Source organism: Trichomycterus rosablanca, chromosome 5 (assembly GCF_030014385.1).
Source record: "Trichomycterus rosablanca isolate fTriRos1 chromosome 5, fTriRos1.hap1, whole genome shotgun sequence".
Classification (NCBI taxonomy): domain Eukaryota; kingdom Metazoa; phylum Chordata; class Actinopteri; order Siluriformes; family Trichomycteridae; genus Trichomycterus; species Trichomycterus rosablanca.
Genome location: NC_085992.1, coordinates 20,970,476 through 20,990,487, shown reverse-complemented (window position 1 = coordinate 20,990,487; position 20,012 = coordinate 20,970,476). Strand labels below are relative to the sequence as shown.

Below are 20,012 nucleotides of genomic sequence, written 5' to 3'. Positions count from 1 at the left end.
TTTAACAATTAAGTGATATACAAAAAATTAGCCAGTTCATTGTATAGCGTAGGATACAGTTAGTAGCTTTCGCTGTCTTGGAAATGCAGCTTCTAGATTTAATTATTTTATTTTTATTTATTTATATTCTAATGACTTTGCATCCACCATATTTTTAAATAAAAAGGATTGAAGTGAATGGGTTATAGTGAATATGTATTTCTATATTTCTATATTTCTCTCTTTCTCTCTCTCTCTCTCTCTCTCTCGCTCTCGCTCTCGCTCTCTTTCTCACTTAACGTTGAACTTAAACTACTAAAGTCACAAATTTTTAATCAAAGAATGTTTTCAGAATTTTAGTCAGGCATCACCTTGTATACCTTGATGTGTTTACAAGACCACCCATGTGTACTTTTTATTATTACTAGATTTTTAATGATTATGATTATAAGAAGAAAAAAAAATGTATGATGGGGGGGGATTGGCCTAGGCTTTGCAATGGATTGGTGTTCAGTCCTGGGTGCATTACTGCATTTGCACCCAGTGATTGTGGAGAATCCAGACCCTGAGCAGGATAAAGAGGTTGGGTAAAAACATAAATAAGAAATGAAACAAAAACATAAGAGGGAGTGTATTACCAGAAATAACATAATGGTCAAAAAGTCAAAAATGATTTTGGATCATGATATAAATTGTTATGCACAATGGAGCACCACCTCAAATGTAGCTTCTATAACAGTTCTGCAATTTGAAAAAAAAAGAATATGGTAAGAATATTGAGTTTTTTACACTCCAGGGGGGCTGTCATTTGCCTTTTACTTAAGGAGGTCTCCATCTTGCCACTTTGTTATAAAGGCCTATTTATGGAATACTACAGAGATAGTTGTCTATCCAACAAGGACCATTTCTCAACAGGACTTTGGAGCTCTTTGAGAGTGACAATTTGGGTTTGTTTTTACCCCCCTAACCATAGCTCTTCTTGCCCAGATGTGCTTTTGGGCTGAATGACCAAGGTTTGAGGTTTTTCCGAGCTTCTTCCATTCCAGAATTATTGAGGCCTCTTTAGACCTGAAAACACTTAAAGCCTTAAATATAGTTTTATATCCTTTTCCTGATTTATGCCTTGCCACAATTTTAATATGGAGATCCACAGACATTTTCCTAGATTTCATGAGCTGTTTTTTGTTCTGACCATACAATTTAAATTGTCAGCCCCTACAGACCCAGGTGTGACATAGTTTGAACATCGAGAATCAATTCATATTGCAGTAAGTGGCAATATGAGTTCTACACACATGTTGAGAATAATTAAATCAAACAGAAAGCACATAATTTGGAGGACCACAGCAAGAAATCTAAAAGCTTTTGTGAATAACAGATTTCAGTTTTCAAATAGTAATTTTTCAAAAAGCTCTGAAAACATATTTTTACTTTATGAGTGTTCAGGTGTAGATTGATGGGTAAAAATGACAATATCCATTCAAAATCAAATCAACAACAGAAAGTGTGTAACAAGCCAAGAAGTCTAAACACTTTATGAATTCACTGAATCTACAAAGTGCAGTGGGTGTACATAAGATTCTCTCAGAGTTTGTAGATGCTAAATTTCTTATGATTCCGATATGTGTATGTTGTCAGGTCACCACCCGGGGCTGTAAGACCACAGAGATGACATTACTCCGAAATGGTCTGGGACAGCTGGGGTTTCATGTAAACTTTGAAGGCATAGTGGCTGATGTCGAGGCTTTTGGTTTTGCATGGAAAGCAGGCCTACGCCAGGGTAGCCGACTGGTGGAGATTTGCAATGTGGCTGTGGCAACACTTACCCATGAGCAAATGATTGAACTGCTGCGCACTTCTGTCACAGTCAAGGTGGTGATCATTCAGCCTCATGAGGATGGTGCTCCGAGAAGGTAATCTTTATTTCCCTCATTTACATTTACAGTAAATGCTTATTTCTATGTTGAGCTAATACATTTTATACATGAGATGGTATCCCATCATCCCTCGTTCCTCCCATTCATTTTTGTCCCTATTTTAAACACTATCTTTTCTTTACCTGACAGCCACCAAAATATATGTACGCCTTCAGTGTCATCAAGCTCTAATCTACAAGTAAAGCGCATGTATTCAAACCTCTCAAACCACTTATGTACTTACACAGAATCACCTGTTTGAGCAAAAGAATAAAGGAGAATGCCTTTATTTGTCATATATACAGTACATATACATGTGTACATGACAATGAAATTCTTTTTCTGCATATCCCAGCTTGTTGGGAAGCTGGAGTCAGAGTGCAGTGTCAGCCACATAGAACATCTTAGCAACAGTCTGAGCAACTACATAGTAACCCTGGTACACTTTGGCAACCATCTAGCTACACCTTAGCACCTTAGTTTAAGCAAAACTTTGCCTTAGCAATCAACCATTTACCACAGCAACTGCCTAAAAACACCTTAGCAACCATTCCCTATATCCTACTACCACCCTAGCATGCTTGCACAGACAATATCACAAAGTATTTAACCCCACACATTCACTACGACTTCAGGTAATGTATCTCTGTAGTTATTCATTATGATTATTATTATTATTACACCTATTTTTTGTCTGCCTTTCCTCTTGTCTGCTTTTTGTCCCATTTAAAGGGCATTTTGAACTGCTGTACTTCTGCTCAACTGATAGCTTGCACACACTGTCTGAGCAAATGATTTGCACCACTATGTGCTTGCAGACACACACACAGTTACCTGTTTAAACAAAAGTATTCGCACGCACACCAACTGCGTGCTTGCACATATATAGTCACCAGCCTTGGCAACAGTATTCACACCCAGACACACAATGACCTGTCTGAGCAAAAGTATTCACACTTCCACAAACTGCAAGGGTGGCACGCTGGCTAGATGGGTAGCACTGTCTCCTCACAGCAAGAAGGTCCTGGGTTCGATCCCCAGGCGTGGAGTTTGCATGTTCTCCCCGTGTCTGCATGGGTTTACTCTGGGTGCTCTGGTTTCCTCCCACAGTCCAAAGACATGCAAGTGAGGTAAATTGGAGATACTAAATTGTCCATGACTGTGTTCGATATAACCTTGTGAACTGATAAACCTAGTTCCTGTCATGAATGTAACCAAAAGTGTAAAACATGACGTTAAAATCCTAATAAACAAACAATCCACAAACTGTGTGCTTACATGCACAATCACCCATCAAATCAATCTAAGCTAAACTTTTTTGACCTCCACTGACTGTATGCTTGCACATACACACACACACACACACAGTCACCTGCCTGAGAAAAAGTATTTACACCTTACACCCACCAGCTATGTCACCTGTTCACACACAAACACAATCACCTGTCATAAGCATTCACATCCCCACCAACTGCATGCTTACACACACAGTAACCTGTCTGGGCAAAAGTATTTACTCTTCTGCAAAGTACATGCTACTCTTCCCTTCACATGGGCGGCACGGTGGCTATGTGGGTAGCGCTGTCGCCTCACAGCAAGAAGGTCCTGGGTTCGATCCCCAGGTGACGCGGTCCGGCTCCTTTCTGTGTGGAGTTTGCATGTTCTCCCCGTGTCCGCGTGGGTTTTCCCCGGGTGCTCCGGTTTCCTCCCACAGTCCAAAGAAATGCAAGTGAGGTGAATTGGAGACACTAAATTGTTCAATACTGTGTTTGATATAACCTTTGAACTGATGAACCGTGTAATGAGTAAATACCGTTCCTGAATATAAACAAAAGTGTAAAACATGACGTTAAAATCCTAATAAACAAACAAATATCCTCACGTACGTACTTGCAAACATTATAGCAACTTCCCACCAGCACCCTAACAACTTAGCAGCCACCTAGCAACAACTTAGTAAACCTAGACACCTTTTCGAATATACTATCTCAGGGCAGGCCCACCACCACAAGTTAAAAGTTGTTTTGACATGCACTTGTTTATTTTAGCTTCTTTTTCTCATTCCTTCTTCCTCCCATTCATTCCCATTAATTTATACCCCTACTAAAATACTATATTTTCTTCACTCAGCAACCACCAAAATTCAAGTACATCTCCAGTGCAGGTCATCAAGCTCTAATCTACAAATTTATTGACCGACTTTCCTCAATTTCTGCTTATTTCCATCCCTCCTTCCTCCCTTTCCCTCCCGTTTATCACAAACCCACTGGCATTACACATACTGTACATTCATTCAGTCACCTGTCTGCACTAAAGTATTCACATTTCCACCAAATATTTACTTTTACACACTCACACACACACACACACTTGCCTCTGAAGTATGTGCACCCCTCCAGCTGCTTAGCAACATCTTAGCAACCACTTGGCATTATCTTACTAACTTCCTAGCAACTTTCTAACGTGTTACCATTGCAACCATCTAGCTATACCTTTCCAACAACCTAACTAAACTTAAACAACCAACAAATACAACTTGTCAACCACCTAGCAACACATTAGCATCTGCCAAGCAATACCATAGCAACCATTTTGCACAAACACAATCATTTATTTTAGTAAAATTATTCATCCCCACCCCTCACACACATACACACACTCACATCTCTCACCAAATGCATCTTTCACCAGCCCAACAAATACTCTACCACTGCTGAGCTGCAATCACTCACATTTTCTTCAGGAAATGCACTTCTCTAATTGCCCTCCTTAATTTAATAATTACATATTTGCAGCCAAATGGTTCTGATAACTAAGTCCCTAAGTAACTAAGTTGCTTCTTTAGATTTTGCAGAATATGACCACATTGGATGAGTTTGGGGTATAAACTGCCTTGTTGTCCTTCACATAATAACAGGGTCCCAATTTTTTTACAGATTTGCACTAAACAGTATCCTAAAAGGCTTGATATGTGGTATGGATGTTTTACAGTTAATTTAGTCTTATATTCAGCTTAAGAAAGATCATTTTGATCAAGTAAAGCGAAAAAAAAAATTTTTTGCAATTATGGCAGGTTGACCAGACCTTGAAACAGCAACTGATGGAACCATGAGCTCTGCTCTCCATCAGAAATTTCTGAAAGAGAATGTCCGCTTGTCAGTTTGTGACCTAAAGCTTTACGCTCAGCTGGGTTATGCAGGAGGATGATGATCCAAAGCACAACAGCTAGTCCACCTCTAAATGGCTTCAAACTAAATTCAGGTTTTTAAGTGGTTGACTCCCATTGGTGAACTCCCAATTACTAAATCACATGGTTAATTAAGATTGTTAATTAATCTTTATCTTCAATGTAATAAACATTTGAAAGCTACATCTTGTGTTTACTCATAATTTTAAAATTAGTTAGAAAATGCGACAGAATTCAGTGTGACAAATTTAACATGGGTTACAATAGACTGGTTTAGTCTATTTTAATGCTATCATTAATGAAACATACTTTGTTGATTGAGTATGTAAGGAATAGTTTTTTTCAGGACCAATTAGATAGCTTTTTCTACTTAATTTTATGTAGTAAAATTATTTTAAAGCTAAATATTAAGTTTGCTTGTTTGTCTTTTTTTTTTATTTTGATTAAAAATCTAAAACAAGTGGGCCAAATCAGGAATGGAATTTCTTTTGTGGCAATTTAGATTCTCTGCACATTAAATGATATTGATAATTGTCTTTGAAAAAATAGTTTATAGAAGCCAAAATCTAGCTAAATTATCTAATTTGTTTACAGGGGTTGTTCTGAGCTGTACCGCATCCCCATGGTGGAATACAAACTAAATAGTGAAGGCATACCCTGCGAGTACAAGACCCCATTTAGGAGCAACACAACTTGGTACCGGGTGCCCATTACCCCATTGGTTCAGCCTCTGCCTCGAAGCTCATCCACTCAGGGCACCAAACAATTGCAATCTCGACCAAGACTTCAACACAGCCAGAAATCCACGCAATACTGCACTTCATTTGACAACAAACTGCCAGACATCTCCAGGTATACCCATCTATTTTACCCAAGTTTGTGTACTTTAAGCATATAACTGATATTTGCCTGCTTTAAATGGGAAAATGTTATATAGTTGCACTTATTAATAATTTGACACAACACTGTGTAAGCTCATATTTTAAAAGCATTTTACACTGCTATTAAAACAACAAACGGGTAAATAAGAAAACCATAGTGTCACCACTACCATCGTAATTATTGGCAAATTAGGTTAAAATTTGTTTTCAAACTTTATGGAACTTTTAATAGTTGCCAGTTTATATTTAAAACTTTCTGTATTTGATCTGATTTACAAAATGTATAAATAATTGTTATTATACAGCATTCAAGAGCTAATTGTACAGGATCATCAAATTGTTGAGATTCCTTGGAATATATAAATAGCATAATCTCTTGATCACGGGGTAGTCTAACATTGTATAAATGTGAACAAACTTTAAAATATCACACCGGAATTTAAGTTTAGGTCCTAAAAATTAAGAGCAGTGATATACTGTAGATGGGTAGACATGATGAAGTATTGTTTGGAGTCTGCCCTTCCTCCTGAGTCCCTCCTCCAACATCTTAATGTGTAATTCCTTCTCCCCATGTCTCAGTACCATTACAGGTGGATGACTTTTGCTGACTTAAAAGGCAAATGAGGTCAACCTCTTTTAATATGCTTGATAGTGGGCCATCCATGCACTCTCTTACCCATCCTTTACCCTTTGATGATGCTACTCCCCAGATAAGATAAGATTCCTTTATTGATCCCCATGGGGGAAATTCGAGTGTTACAGCAGCTTCATTACAGTGTAAGTACAGTAAATAGAGTAAATAAAATAGAGCAGAATAAAATTAAAAATAAGGAAATTATAGAAATAATTAGCTATGCTATGCAATTACTATTATACAACAGTATGGTAATTACAACAATATAATAAAAACACTATATATACTATATGTAGATATATACATATGTGTGTATAATGAAATGTTGAGTCCAGTGATGGGAAAAAGGGTGGGGAGATCTTGAGTTATTGTGGGGGGGGCTGGCTCATCAGTGTGAGGACAGCCTGTGTATTCTGCTATTGTTATTCAGTCTGATGGCAGTTGGCACAAAAGAATGTCTGAAGCCGTCTTGCTCTTTGGTGGAATTAGTCTATGACTGAAAGAACTGCCCAGCCGCCATAGTTCCTCATTGAGAGGGTGAGAAGGATTATCCAGGATGACCCTGATTTTGTCCTTAGTTCTCCTCTCACATACTACCTCCAGACTGTCCAGCTGTAGACCCACAACAGAACTGGCTTTCCTGACCAGCTTATTTAGTTTGTTGGTATCTCCAGCCTTGATGCCACCACCCCAGCACACCACAGCAAAAAAGAGGGCGCTGGCAACCACAGACTGATAAAAAGCTTTCAGCAGTCTGTTACACACATTGAAAGACCTCAGCCTCCTCAGAATAAACAGTCTACTTTGTCCTTTCCTATAGATGGCATCAGTGTTATGTGTCCAGTCCAGCTTGTTGTTTATATGTACCCCAAGGTACTTGTAGGAGTCCACCCTCTCCACCTCCTTTCCATGGATGAAAACCGGAACAGGGGTGCTTCTGTTCCTCTGGTAATCTACCACAATCTCTTTAATCTTGCTGATGTTGAGCTTCAGGTGATTTTCGCTGCACCATGTAGTGAAGCTCTCGATCAGGCCTCTGTACTCCTCCTCGTTGTCTCTGGTGATACATCCAACAATGGAGGAGTCATCTGAAAACTTCTCGAGGTGGCAGGAACCAGAGTTAAATTGGAAATCCGAGGTGTATACCGTGAAGAGGAATGGTGCTAGTACAGTTCCTTGGGGCACTAGAGAAGTCAAAGAACATAATTCTCACAGTGCTTCCCTGCTTGTCCAAGTGAGAGAGGGCCTTGTGTGTCATATAGATGATCGCATCATCCACCCCGATGCGTGGCCGGTATGCAAACTGCAGTGGGTCCAGGAAATCTGTCAGCTGAGATCTCAGGTGCCGTAGTCTCTCAAAAGTCTTCATGACGTGTGATGTCAGAGCCACAGGTCTGTAGTCATTGAGATCGCTGGGACGAGATGCTGCCACCCTTTTCTTCCCCCACAAACCTGTTCATCCCAGCTGACCAAGTGAGGAGGAACCTGATTAAACTTAATCTATGGAAAATAGTAGGTCATGATGGTGGTACTGAAAGCCTTTGCAGATTAGCTTTGTGAAGTTTTATTTGTATCTATAATCTCAGCGAAGGACTTGAAAGGTTCCCAATTCTTCAATTCTTTAAATGACTACAGACCTGTAGCTTTTGAATCACATCTAATGAAGTCCCTTAAAAGGCTTGTCCTATGCCATTTTTATGCCATTTGGGTGAAATACTGAACCCCTATATTAACTTGCAGGATTCAACCTCGAGTGGGTAAACAGGTTTCCATCAGAACCACCTCGGGCTAAAACAACAGAAAATGTAGTTAAAATGTGAAATAGTTAAAAGTAAGATGTCTGTTTTGCAGAGAGTAGCTTTAGACTCCGGCACCCCTAATTATTACAACATAACTAAAAGTAAGAGTGAGCAGGTAAGTCATGAAGGCTTTCACAGGACATCAGCGCCCACCTCTCCCACCGTCATCAAACCTGAGTGATCGGACAAGAGAGGCAGAACAACAGCAACCCAACATCCCTGATCACCACAAGTTTCTATGACCTAGATCCCCAAAGCTCTGCACCTTTGTCTATACTCAGGGTGGGCAGCTTCAGTCCTAGGAGAGCACCAGACTCCCCAGACCCCCAGGACCGGAGTCACACACCCCTAGTTTGGAAAGACTAATCAAAAGCCTGAGTAAATAAATATGTTTTTAATCTAGACTTGAACATTGAGACTGTCTGAATCCCGAACAGCGGCAGGAAGATTATTCCAAAGTTGTGAAGCTTTGTAAGAAAATGCTCTTTCACCAGCTGTGATCTTTTTAATTTTAGGAACTATAAGTAACCCTGCAAATTCTGAACAAAGTAAATGTGCTGGGTTGTAGTGCTCAATAAGTTCACTCAGATACTGTGGAGCCAGACCATGTAGCGCTTTATAGGTTAGTAAAGTATTATTAATTAATTAATGTGGAATTTAATTGGCAGCCAGTGTAAAGATGATAGAACAGCACTAATATGATCAAACTTTCTAGTTCTAGTTAGCACTCGAGCTGCAGCATTTTGAACCAACTGGAGTTTGTTTATGGATCTACCAGAGCATCCAGTGAGAAGAACATTACAGTAATCTAACCGAGAAGTTATAAACGCATGGATCAGTTTTTCAGCGTCACTAACAGATAAAACAGTATATTTCTTATTTTAGAAATACTACGCAAATAAAAGAATGCAACTAGTAATATTATTAATATGTGCATCAAAGGAGAGAGCTAAATCTATTGTGACACCCAAGTTTTTAACATCTGAGCTGGGAGTTACAGAGAAAGTGTTAAGGATTAGCACCAGGTTAGACAGCTTGTCTCTCACAGCCTTAGATCCAACAAGTAAAAGTATAAGAAAGTTATATGACATCCAGTCTTTTATGTCATTTACTCAGTTTTCAGTCTTATTGATTAAACATTAATAGTAGTTTGATTTAAAACATTAGTGTGACAAATATGTAAAATAGAAGGCACTGGGAAAGAGCAAATGCTTTTTCACAGCACTGTATGGCTCTGAGGAATGCAATATGCAAAGGTTTTCAGATAATATTGCTATCATAGGTTCTATCAGTGAGGGGAATGAGATAAAACACAGAAGCATGACTAACAGCTTTGTGGAGTGATGTAAAAGCAACAAACCCCAACTGAATATCATCAAGGCAAAGGAGATTGTGGTGGATTTCTGTAGGAAGAAATCCCCTCCCTTTTCATTCACTACCCAGGAAGACCATATTGAGGTGATTAATACCACCTAATACCACCACCTTGTTCACCTGAATAACAGGCTGAGATGGAAAGTTAATGTGGCCAGAGCAATCTTTACTAATCTTTTACTATTTTATATGGGTTTTTCGACCCTTTATACACATAATTGTCATTTCTGTTTAGTTCTTCTTATTATTTCATGTTTTTTGTCCATTTATATTTTAGTTTTCATTTTTGTTAGTGCCAGGAAGTTTAGGATTGCTTTTGTGTTTTCTTCAGTGAGGGTTTCTGGATGTGTAGTTTTTGTCTCATTTTCACTTATTCCACTATGTCCCGATACCCAACGCAGTTTTATGTTGTCATTTATCTCCCTAAGTCTATGGATGGTACTTTGTATATTGTTGTTGATGGGGTGGTCTGCTTTACATGCTTCAAGTGCTTAAAGACATGAATTTAAGTCAGTACATATTTATTTCTAATGCATCTCTTCTGCAAATTTGAATGCCATGATTATGCCGTGGGCTTCTGCAGTGTATATGGAGCTTGCTTTGGGTAGTTTTTCTGTTCTTGAGTACTGGTTTAGGGTTATTGCAGGAATTTATCTAGGTATACTTTTGTGTGTATTACTTTTTCTTTCCGCCTGCAAGGTCAAATATGATGATGGGTTTCTTGATTTCCCAAGAGGGCATGTGTTAGTAAGGGGTTTTGGGGTATTATGTTTGCGTTAAGCTTTATTTTATCTATGTGTAGTTTCATTCAGGCTCCTATTGGCTGTATTATGTTTTGCCTATTGTTTCGAATAGGAGGACATGGCATAACAATTTTGTATACTGGATTTCTTTGATTCCCATTGGTTCCGATTGTGTATTGTACTGCCAGTTTTAGTCGTCTGAGTTTGAGTGATGGTTCTTGCGGTATGCCCCTAAGCCCATTCTAATGCCCAGATGGTGAACTGTATCTAGACTGGAATTGTTTGTCATTTGAATTATGTTGTGTTTGTCATATCATATAACATTTGTAGCCTCTGGTTGGGTTGGGGAAGTAGAGTTCTACCTCTATCCTTTGGTAGCCTATCATCAGCTTGTTGGGAGGTTTTGTTAAAAGTTATGATATATATGTTAGTTTTTTTATGATTTCATCATGTCTTTTGATTGTAATTATTTTTCTGCTTTTTACTTCTTGGGGAGCCAGTTCTTTTGCGATGTTCTCCTTTTCCATGTCATCTAAATCGCGAGAGCCGATGACTTCCTTACTGCTGTTCAGTGTTAAATGCAGAAACATCTTCACTTTAATGTTTATAAAGATCTTTGTATTAGTAGCTTGTCTGCTTGTATTTTTTGAAATTCCTTTCTGTATTGCAAAAGGTGACAGCTTTGTTATTATCATGTCAGTTAGGAAGGATTTTATCACCACTTATGTGGGAGGTTATCTGCGGTTATATTCGGGTTCATACCAGTTACTACTTGGAGGTCATTCTCATAGTCTACAAGTTTTCGTTTCACCATTGGGGTATGCAGAACTGCAGCCTTCCAGCGTTGTGTTGGGGAAATGGTAACTCTCACTCCCCTTAAATAGTCAAGCCGGAAAGTCTGCACACCCCTTTCACCTTCTCCACGTTTTATTACATTACAGACTTATTCTACAGTAGATTGAGTTCATTTTTTTTGTCACAAAATTCTACACAAAATAGCCCACAATGACAAAGTGAAGGCAGGTTTTTAGACATTTGTGCTAATTTATTAAAAATCAAAATGATTTTGATCCTTTGATATGACACCCAAAAGTGAGCTGAGGTGCATTTTGTTTTCACTGATACTGCTTGAGATGTTTCTACAATTTAATTGGAGTCCACTTGTGGTAAATTCAATGATTGGGGATTGCCAACACCTGTCTATATAAGGTCCCACAGTTTACAGTGCATATCAAAGCAAACTCCAAGCCATGGGGTCAAAGGAATTATCTGCAGACCTCAGAAACAGGATTGTGTCAAGGCATAGATCTGGAGAAGGGTACAGAAAAATTGCTGCAGCTTTACAGGTCCCAAAGAGCATAGTGGCCACCATCATTCGTAAAGATGGAAATGCAAGTACCTGTCCAGGGGGGCTCGACATCACGAGATTTTTTTTTACTTCTAAAACTAAAGCAATTAATTTTTTACCCACAAGAGACATATTTTGTCTCGCTGACCACGCACACGTGCACGTTTAATGTTATTCAGCTCAGTCTGGAAAAAAGGACCATTGGCTAGCAAAATTTTAAAATAGTGCTATCAGTAAAGATAAATCGGTGACAAAAACAATGACTAATGTTAGCACGACATGGGTGTGTGTAACTCTAAGAGAGGTGTATAGTGGGAGATGCTCTCTTCACAGTAGTGGTGATAAATTTGGTTCATTTTATGGACTCATATTATGGTTAATCTGAGTCACTCAGTAATGTGATCCGGTTCACTTGAGTCACTTAAGCTGACAAATGAGGATCCACAGACACATTATTAGGTTACAGATGTTTATTTTAAATTTTAATTTTAATTTCACACACCAAAAAACAATCACAACTTAAACACAAATAACAACAAATGGAACAAAATTTAAAATTTTGCAATTCAATTATAAGATAACCATAATTAAAATATGTTAAATGTAGAACAACAACCAAATAGAAATAAATGATAAAAAATGTGCAAAAGGTATATAAGTTGAATCTATAGGAATAAAATACAATATATAAATAGCAAAAAAATGCAGTGTGCCAATTAGAATATAGACTAAGAATTACATATTTTAAATAGCTATATAAACAACCAAGCTGAAAAAAGGCAAAATATGCAAAAAAGTTTATAACTATATACATAAATATAGACAAAAAACATGCATAAATGTGTTAATGCATAAGTGCTTCCACCTACATGTTGGCATTTAAAAATACCAACTCACGCACTTTGGATGTGCTGAGGCTGCTCCTCCTGTTAGTTATGATTTGCCCAGTTTTAGAAAAAAACACGCTCAGAAGGCACAGAGGTCTCCACAATGCAGAGCCTGCTTTTCGTCGCTGTGGACAAGTTTTTATAGACTGGTGCTCTATTCCTCCACCAGTCTATAGGGTCAGCCATACGGGGTACAAGGGTCCAGAGCTTGGGTAAACGTTCTGAAGCCCTTGTCTTCAACAATGGAAAATGGGTGGAAGTCCATTGCACTCATTTTGACAAGAGCTTCATCAACTCTGCTCTGCTGTAGAGTCTGAATTGGTCTCCTAACAAATGTCTGCATCGATGACTGCCTGGGCTGCCTTATTTGTTGTGGTGCTGCTGCTGCTGCTGTTGTTGTACTGGTTGACACCCCTGGATCTGTGCTTGCAGGTGCAGATGTCGTTCCTGCTGCTGTTTCATATCTGTCTGGCAAAAGCACCATAGGGTGCTTACCTTTTAAATGCCTTCTCATGTTCGACATGCTTCCCCCATGAATAGATATCAGTTTTTTGCAGTACTGACATCTTGATTGTGATTGATTTACTGCAAGAAAATGCATCAAAATATCACTTGTCGTCCGTGCACTCATCTATAAATAAATCCTTCTCTCTTAATTCTCTTGGCACCTCACACTTCTCTTGTCTAAATGGAATCTTGATCATGGAGGATATGAACAGGGAGGGGGGAGAGGGGGGAGAGGGGGGTGGACTCACCAACCAATCAGATGAAGAGAATAAGAAGAACCATTATTGTCATTATACTTGAGGAAGCTGAGCTTGTTTTAGCTTTCTCAGGAAATACAGTCTTTGATGTGCTCTCATGTTCAGGTACGAGGTGTTCTGTGTCCATGTTAGATTGTATGTGGACCCCAAGGAATTTTACACTATCCATACGTTCCACTACTTCTCCGGAGATGTGAAGGGGGTGATGTTCTGAACTCTTTGTTCTCCTGAAGTCCACGATGATCTCCTTTGTCTTGGAGGTGTTAAGTACTAGGTCATTGACTTTGCACCATTCACCCAGACATTTCACCTCGTCCCTGTAGGCACATTCATCACCATCTGTTATTAGGCCAACAATTGTGGTGTCATCAGCAAATTTTATTATTGTGTTGGAAATGTGGATTGGGGTGCAGTCGTGCGTGAACAGGGTGAAGAGCATGGGGCTCAGCACGCAGCCCTGCGGGGTACCGGTGTTCAGGATCAGAGTGGAGGAGGTGTGATGTCCTATATTAATGGGTCAAAGGTTCAAGGGGGGTGGTAACAACAAATTACCATGGTAACTTGACCTAGTCAGGCAGCTACAGTGGCACCGAAACAAACAGTCAATAAATTACCATAGGGTAATATTTTAGGCAAAACAACATGCATGAAGAACATCATGTAACATTTTTTCTCAATAGTGCAAACAAAATTTTTACATAATCCATCTTCACACGGGCATGTACTCTCTTTCAGAATTCTTTAAACGTGAAAAACAGCAATTTCACTTTAAAAAAAAAAAAAAAACAGACCTGTGTCACGCGGGGGCTAAGGACGAGCTAAGGGGCAGACACACACGCAGAGATTAAACTGAACAAAGGATTTATTAACAAGAACTATAACAAAAAGCTAGCATAACATGAGCTAGAAACATGACTTAGTAGCAAGTGCTAGAAACATGGCTAGTAACAAGAGTTAGGAACATGGTTAGTAACAAGAGCTAGGAACATGGCTAGTAACAAGAGCTAGGAACATGGCTAGTAACAAGAGCTAGAAACATGACTTAGTAACATGAACTAGAAACATGGCTAGTAACAATAGCTAGGAACATGGCTAGTAATAAGAGCTAGGAACATGGCTAGTAACAAGAGCTAGGAACATGGCTAGTAACAAGAGCTAGGAACATGGCTAGTAACAAGAGCTAGAAACATGACTTAACATGACTTAACCTGACTTAACCTGACTTAACCTGACTTAACATGAGCCAAACAAGAGCCAAACAAGAGCCAAACAAGAGCCAAACAAGAGCCAAACAAGAGCCAAACTAAGAGCGTACACTAACCAAACCAAACCAGTTCAAAATAGGTCTCTGTCTTCCAGCCTTCCCCTTTTATAGAGGGCAGCTGGAGCTAATCAGTCCAAATCCACCAATCAGTGAAGGGGTGTGGCAGGAGACAGAGTGTGCTCACGGAGAGCGGGGTGTGGCACACAGGAGCTCACAGAGGGTTCAAGTGTGACAACCTGGTATTATAAAAAATGCTGAACATTTCTCACACTTTTCCATAAATATTTGGGTTTTTTTTTTTGTCTTGTTTAGTTTATGTATTACAGTGGGCACTGTCTGGAATAAACTCAACTGTGTGGCATCTTTTGTTGGCATGTTACTTTTTTGTATTATATTTTGTTAGAATTTCATATCACATGTACACTGTCAATTTGAGTAATTTTAGGGTAATTTTTGCTGTAGTTCAGCTTCTTCCAGTGTGGATGTCTCAGTCTAATCTGCAGCATTTCTCTCCCATTGATATGTTCAATACGGAACACAATCTTTAGTTTTCAGATAAGGAACGATTCCGTATTTTACGGGACGGTTGGCAACCCTATACAGTCCTAAAGTAGCCTGTAATCATTTGCATTTTAATAATAATATAACTATATTTGCCTTGCCTTGTGCCTTGCCTTGTGTACTTATGCCTAGTTTACACGACACGTTTTTTGCCCTGATTTTCGCTCGCCGACTGGTCGTCGCTGGATGTGGCAGCTCGGGAGCAACTCGGCAATCACTCGGCGATCTAAACTCGGCTCTTAATCACTTTGTGGGAACTACTCAACAACTCGATCCGAGTGGCTCGCCGAGCACTCTGCAACTGAGGAGAGATATCTAGCATGTTGAATATCTGGATCAGTCGGTTGCGACTGGCATTGAGTGTGGTGATTTGTGAACGTATCGTACTTGCCAAACCATAATACCAACACTGCATTACAAAATTATTTTTTATAAAATATATATTTATAAGTAAAATATTTATTAACCTCCAACTCCCTACAGAAAAAAATAATCCCTGCTGGTCGTGTTGCCAAATCCACTCTGATTCATTTATTTTTCTCTTTGATTTTACGCTGCACATCAGCGCACAAACAACTTTGATCGCTCGCTACTTGTTGACGTGCATTTTTGTACGTGGTGTCATTAAACTCCTCGTCACTTCTCACGTTTGTTTTCATGACAAAACCAGAGACCAGAGAAGCTCGCCTGCGATTCCAGTTAGTGATAGATCGTGTAGTGTGAAACCCTCTATCGTCGATCAGTCATATAGTGTGAAAGCCACACCAACTTGAAAGACTCCCGATTACAATAGATCCAGTTGTGTAGTGTGAACTGTACAGCGACCTGACAACTTGGAAAGTCGTGAAGTGTGAAGTTGGCATTAGCAGCAGCCAGTCAGAGGACTCAAAGGATCCGGGTTAATTGAGACTTCGGACTCAGGATTCCTGATTCAGTACGAAGATTTGAATCATTAACCTGGGTGATTCATGAACCGCCCAGCTTTAGTTCACAGTATCACTATAAGTGATTCAGGAGTCGAGTGAATTGTAAGTTTCTCTTCTTAGTCAGCTTTCTGTTTTTACTGTTATTAATTAATGCTGCGGTTTCAAATGAACACTAGCTACTGAAACATTTTGTATGACTCGCTTTCCTTATTGATCGGAGGCTTAATTAAACTGCTAGTACCACAGAGCGGTTGCCAAATCAGACTCGTTCTGTCCGTGAAGCTAAAAGTATCTTGAACTAGCAAACTTAGCAACTGATGTACTTTTGCCTCTACTTGGCTTTGTGTAATAACGTTTTCTGCTTTCATCTACATCAAAAGCGAGTTACACTTACTATTTACGATATTCAGCTGTTACTGATATTACAGCTGATATTAAACCACAAATTTCTGTATTATCTTTCTGAATTAAATACAACCCCGAATCAGAAAAAGTTGGGACAGTATGGAAAATGCAAATAAACTAAAAATGTGTGTTCCTTACATTTTCTTTAACTTTTATTTCATTGCAGGTTCATTGAACCTGAGATATTTCATGTTTTGTCTGGTTAACTTCTTCTTCTTCCTCGGCCTTTGTCCGGTTCGGTTGCGGGGTTGGCTCTCGGCAGATCATGATCTGCACTGATTTGGCACAATTTTTACGCCAGATGCCCTTTCTGACACAACCCTCCCTATTTTATCCGGGCTTTGGATCGGCACTACAATGCACTGGTTTGTGCATCGAGCGGCTAGGTATCTATATTACAATTCAGTGTTTCCAATTAGCCTGGTGGCATGTTTTTGGACTGTGGGAGGAAACCGGAGCACCAGGAGGAAACCCACGCAGACACGGGGAGAACATGCAAACTCCACACAGAAAGGACCAGGACCGCCCCACCTGGGGATCGAACCCAGGACCTTCTTGCTGTGAGGAGACTTGAATTTCTTAGAAAAAAAACAGAGTGGTTGATTCCTTCTTTGCCTTCTTGTAATAGAACAGCACCTGCACCAATGCAGTTTTCTGACATATTTAGCAGCACCCAAGTAGTCCTCCATGGCAAAGGGTAAAAATCAGAGATTGCAACTGCATTAAACCTGTGGTAGTCAGTGCAAACTCTTGGACTGCCATCAGCTTTTATCTTCAAAAGACATGGTGAGTCCATGCACTAAAACTGGGTACTGCCAAACCATCTTTACGTAAATGATTAATCTCCTGTTTCATAAAAGCATGCTTAATAAGGTTTACACAATGTTGTTTGATAGGTTTAGTATCTTTGATAACAATATCATGTTGCACCATATAGGTCTAGTATGGGAATCTCTAGAAACTTTGATAGATTTAGTATCTTTGATAACAATGTCATGTTGCACCATAAAGAATCTGGCTTGGGACATCTTTAAAAAGTGAAGGAAATTTAAGGAAACAATGTCTTCACCCTGTATTGTGCTAAGGTGTTTTAAGTGAGTGGGTAGAACTGTTAACATCTTAAAGTTAGAAAGACGAATGCTGGGAAGGGACTGAGGATGTACTACCAAGCCATCTTGGTCAGGATCAGCTGAAAAACAGAAGATACTGTAGCTACAGACTTGTCAGGATTATTTGGTTGCTTGGCATCAGCACGAAAGGTGAAACAATTTCAACATATTAATGTGACATACCATACTTTTGTGTTTTGTCTGGTGTCTTTATGATGTAATTAGTTTCACTAAGCATATCTTTTACTGAGTAAGACCCACAGAACCAAGCTAACTATGAAGAACAAGGCACTGGCAACAATATCAGGACCACATCACCAGCCTTAAAAAGGTGAGGCACTGGCTTTTGTCACATAGCTCAGATGCCACTATACAGATGCTTCAAAACTTCTCAAGAATGCATTCTGCAAACTAAAAACACAAAATAGTAACATCATTGATTTTTAAGTTCATATTGTATTTACAGGTAAGTCGCTTTTTACCTTTACAGTGAAAGCTCCCCATAACTGAATCCAGTGCAGAAAGGTTTTGATTGTACATGGGCTTGGAACATCTCTCCTCTTTAAATTTAACAAACAACATGTATGCAATATGAAAGACAGGAAACAGTAAGGGTTTGCATACTCCCAGGCATCTCTGATGCTTTCATGTTTTTCTTTCAACTCTCCTAAAAGCTTATGATACTGCATGGAGGTATGGCATCCTGAAAGACCTATACCATGCTGGATTCAGAGGCCGCCTACCGAACTTCATAGCTGACTTTCTAACAGACAGACACTTTAGAGTCAGGGTCAATAACTGTCAATCAAACACCCATATACAGCAAATGGGTGTCCCACAGGGGTGCATTCTTTTAGTCACTCTCTTCAATCTTAAAATAAACAGTGTCTCAAAAAAGATACCTTCAAACCAGTGGCGATTTCTCTAAGACTGCAAGGGAATGGTCAAATATGCGTTAGAACACGTTCATCTCGAAGACGAGTTTGTTCAGAATCAGCTACTTATCACAAATCGACTGACTCGATTTTGTTAACTTCTCATAGATTCCCGTAGCGTCAATGCATTTGCCCGTAGAAGCTGAGCGTCTATTCACTTGAACAGGACTGCATGGAACGGTTTTTTTTATTGCTTCGAAACTCGCCGGTCATTGGATAAATGCCACGATTTTGTCCCGCCCCCGGACACTGAGCGTCTCTGGGGGTGAATGGAGCTGTGGGCGGGTCTGGACACGGAGCTTCTGCAAGATGATTGGAGGATCAGTCGAAAGGCTGAATACCGTTTTGATTGACAGCTATTTTGAGATCTACACCGTCACTTAATCACTGGGAGCTTCAGTCCCATCGCGGATTTTGCGAGTGAAGTCGAAAGACAAACTGCAACCCATTTCTTGGTATTTGCTTGGTGAAATTACTTGACCATTTTCATTGTTCATTGTGTAAATAAAACACACTAATAGTATTTGTTTCAGTTTCACATAATTTCAACATTTCCTTGGTCGAGTTCAGGCCATTTTCTTGAAAAGGAACGGAGGGCAGAATTTATGTATAAATAAATTGACAGATTTTAGGATGTAAGCCGACAATGAGCTCTTTGAAAGACCAGCAGCCACCACTGCTTCAAACACTTTCTGCAGTTTGTATGTTGATAACTTATGCATTGGATATCAAGGGAAATACATGAATAACATAGAACGACAACTCCAACTAACCATCAACCGAAAGCGGTCAGTCTCCAATGGATTTAAACTCTTAAAAAACAAAACCACATGTATCCATTTTTGTCAGACACGAGCACTACACCCTGAACCGGAAACTACCTTAAAGGAAATCCTATAAAAGTGGTGGAATCAACTAAATTCCTAGGCCTGACCCTAGACAAAAAACTTTTATTCCACACATTACAACACTAAAAAAGGAGTGCACCAAAAAGATGAACATGATTAAGATACTGGCCAGCACCAAGTGGGGAGCAGATTTTACATCACTTATCCATATCTACAGATCCTTGATAAGACCAAAACTAGACTATGGATGTATAATTTATGGATCAGCAAGAAAATCATACTTGAACAGCCTAAATACCATCCACCATCAGGGTATCAGAATGGCTTTGGGTGCATTCCGAACCTTCCCTGTGCAGAGCTTGTATGTGGAGGCCCAGGAACCCTCACTCGAACATAGACGCATAAAATTAGCCCTCTCAAGTATGCAGTCAAGCTAAAAAGCAACCTGCGAA

At 39.4% G+C, this 20,012-nt stretch overlaps 1 protein-coding gene across 1 annotated transcript in view; it reads left to right on the top strand.

Moving 5' to 3' along the window:
- LOC134314748 (signal-induced proliferation-associated 1-like protein 2) overlaps positions 1–20,012 on the top strand; it is a 183,989-nt gene that overhangs the window by 56,849 nt on the left and 107,128 nt on the right. The window contains exons 8-9 of the mRNA XM_062995441.1: positions 1,618–1,892; positions 5,677–5,934. Coding sequence (XP_062851511.1) covers positions 1,618–1,892; positions 5,677–5,934 — 533 coding nt within the window. The remainder of the gene's footprint in view (positions 1–1,617; positions 1,893–5,676; positions 5,935–20,012) is intronic.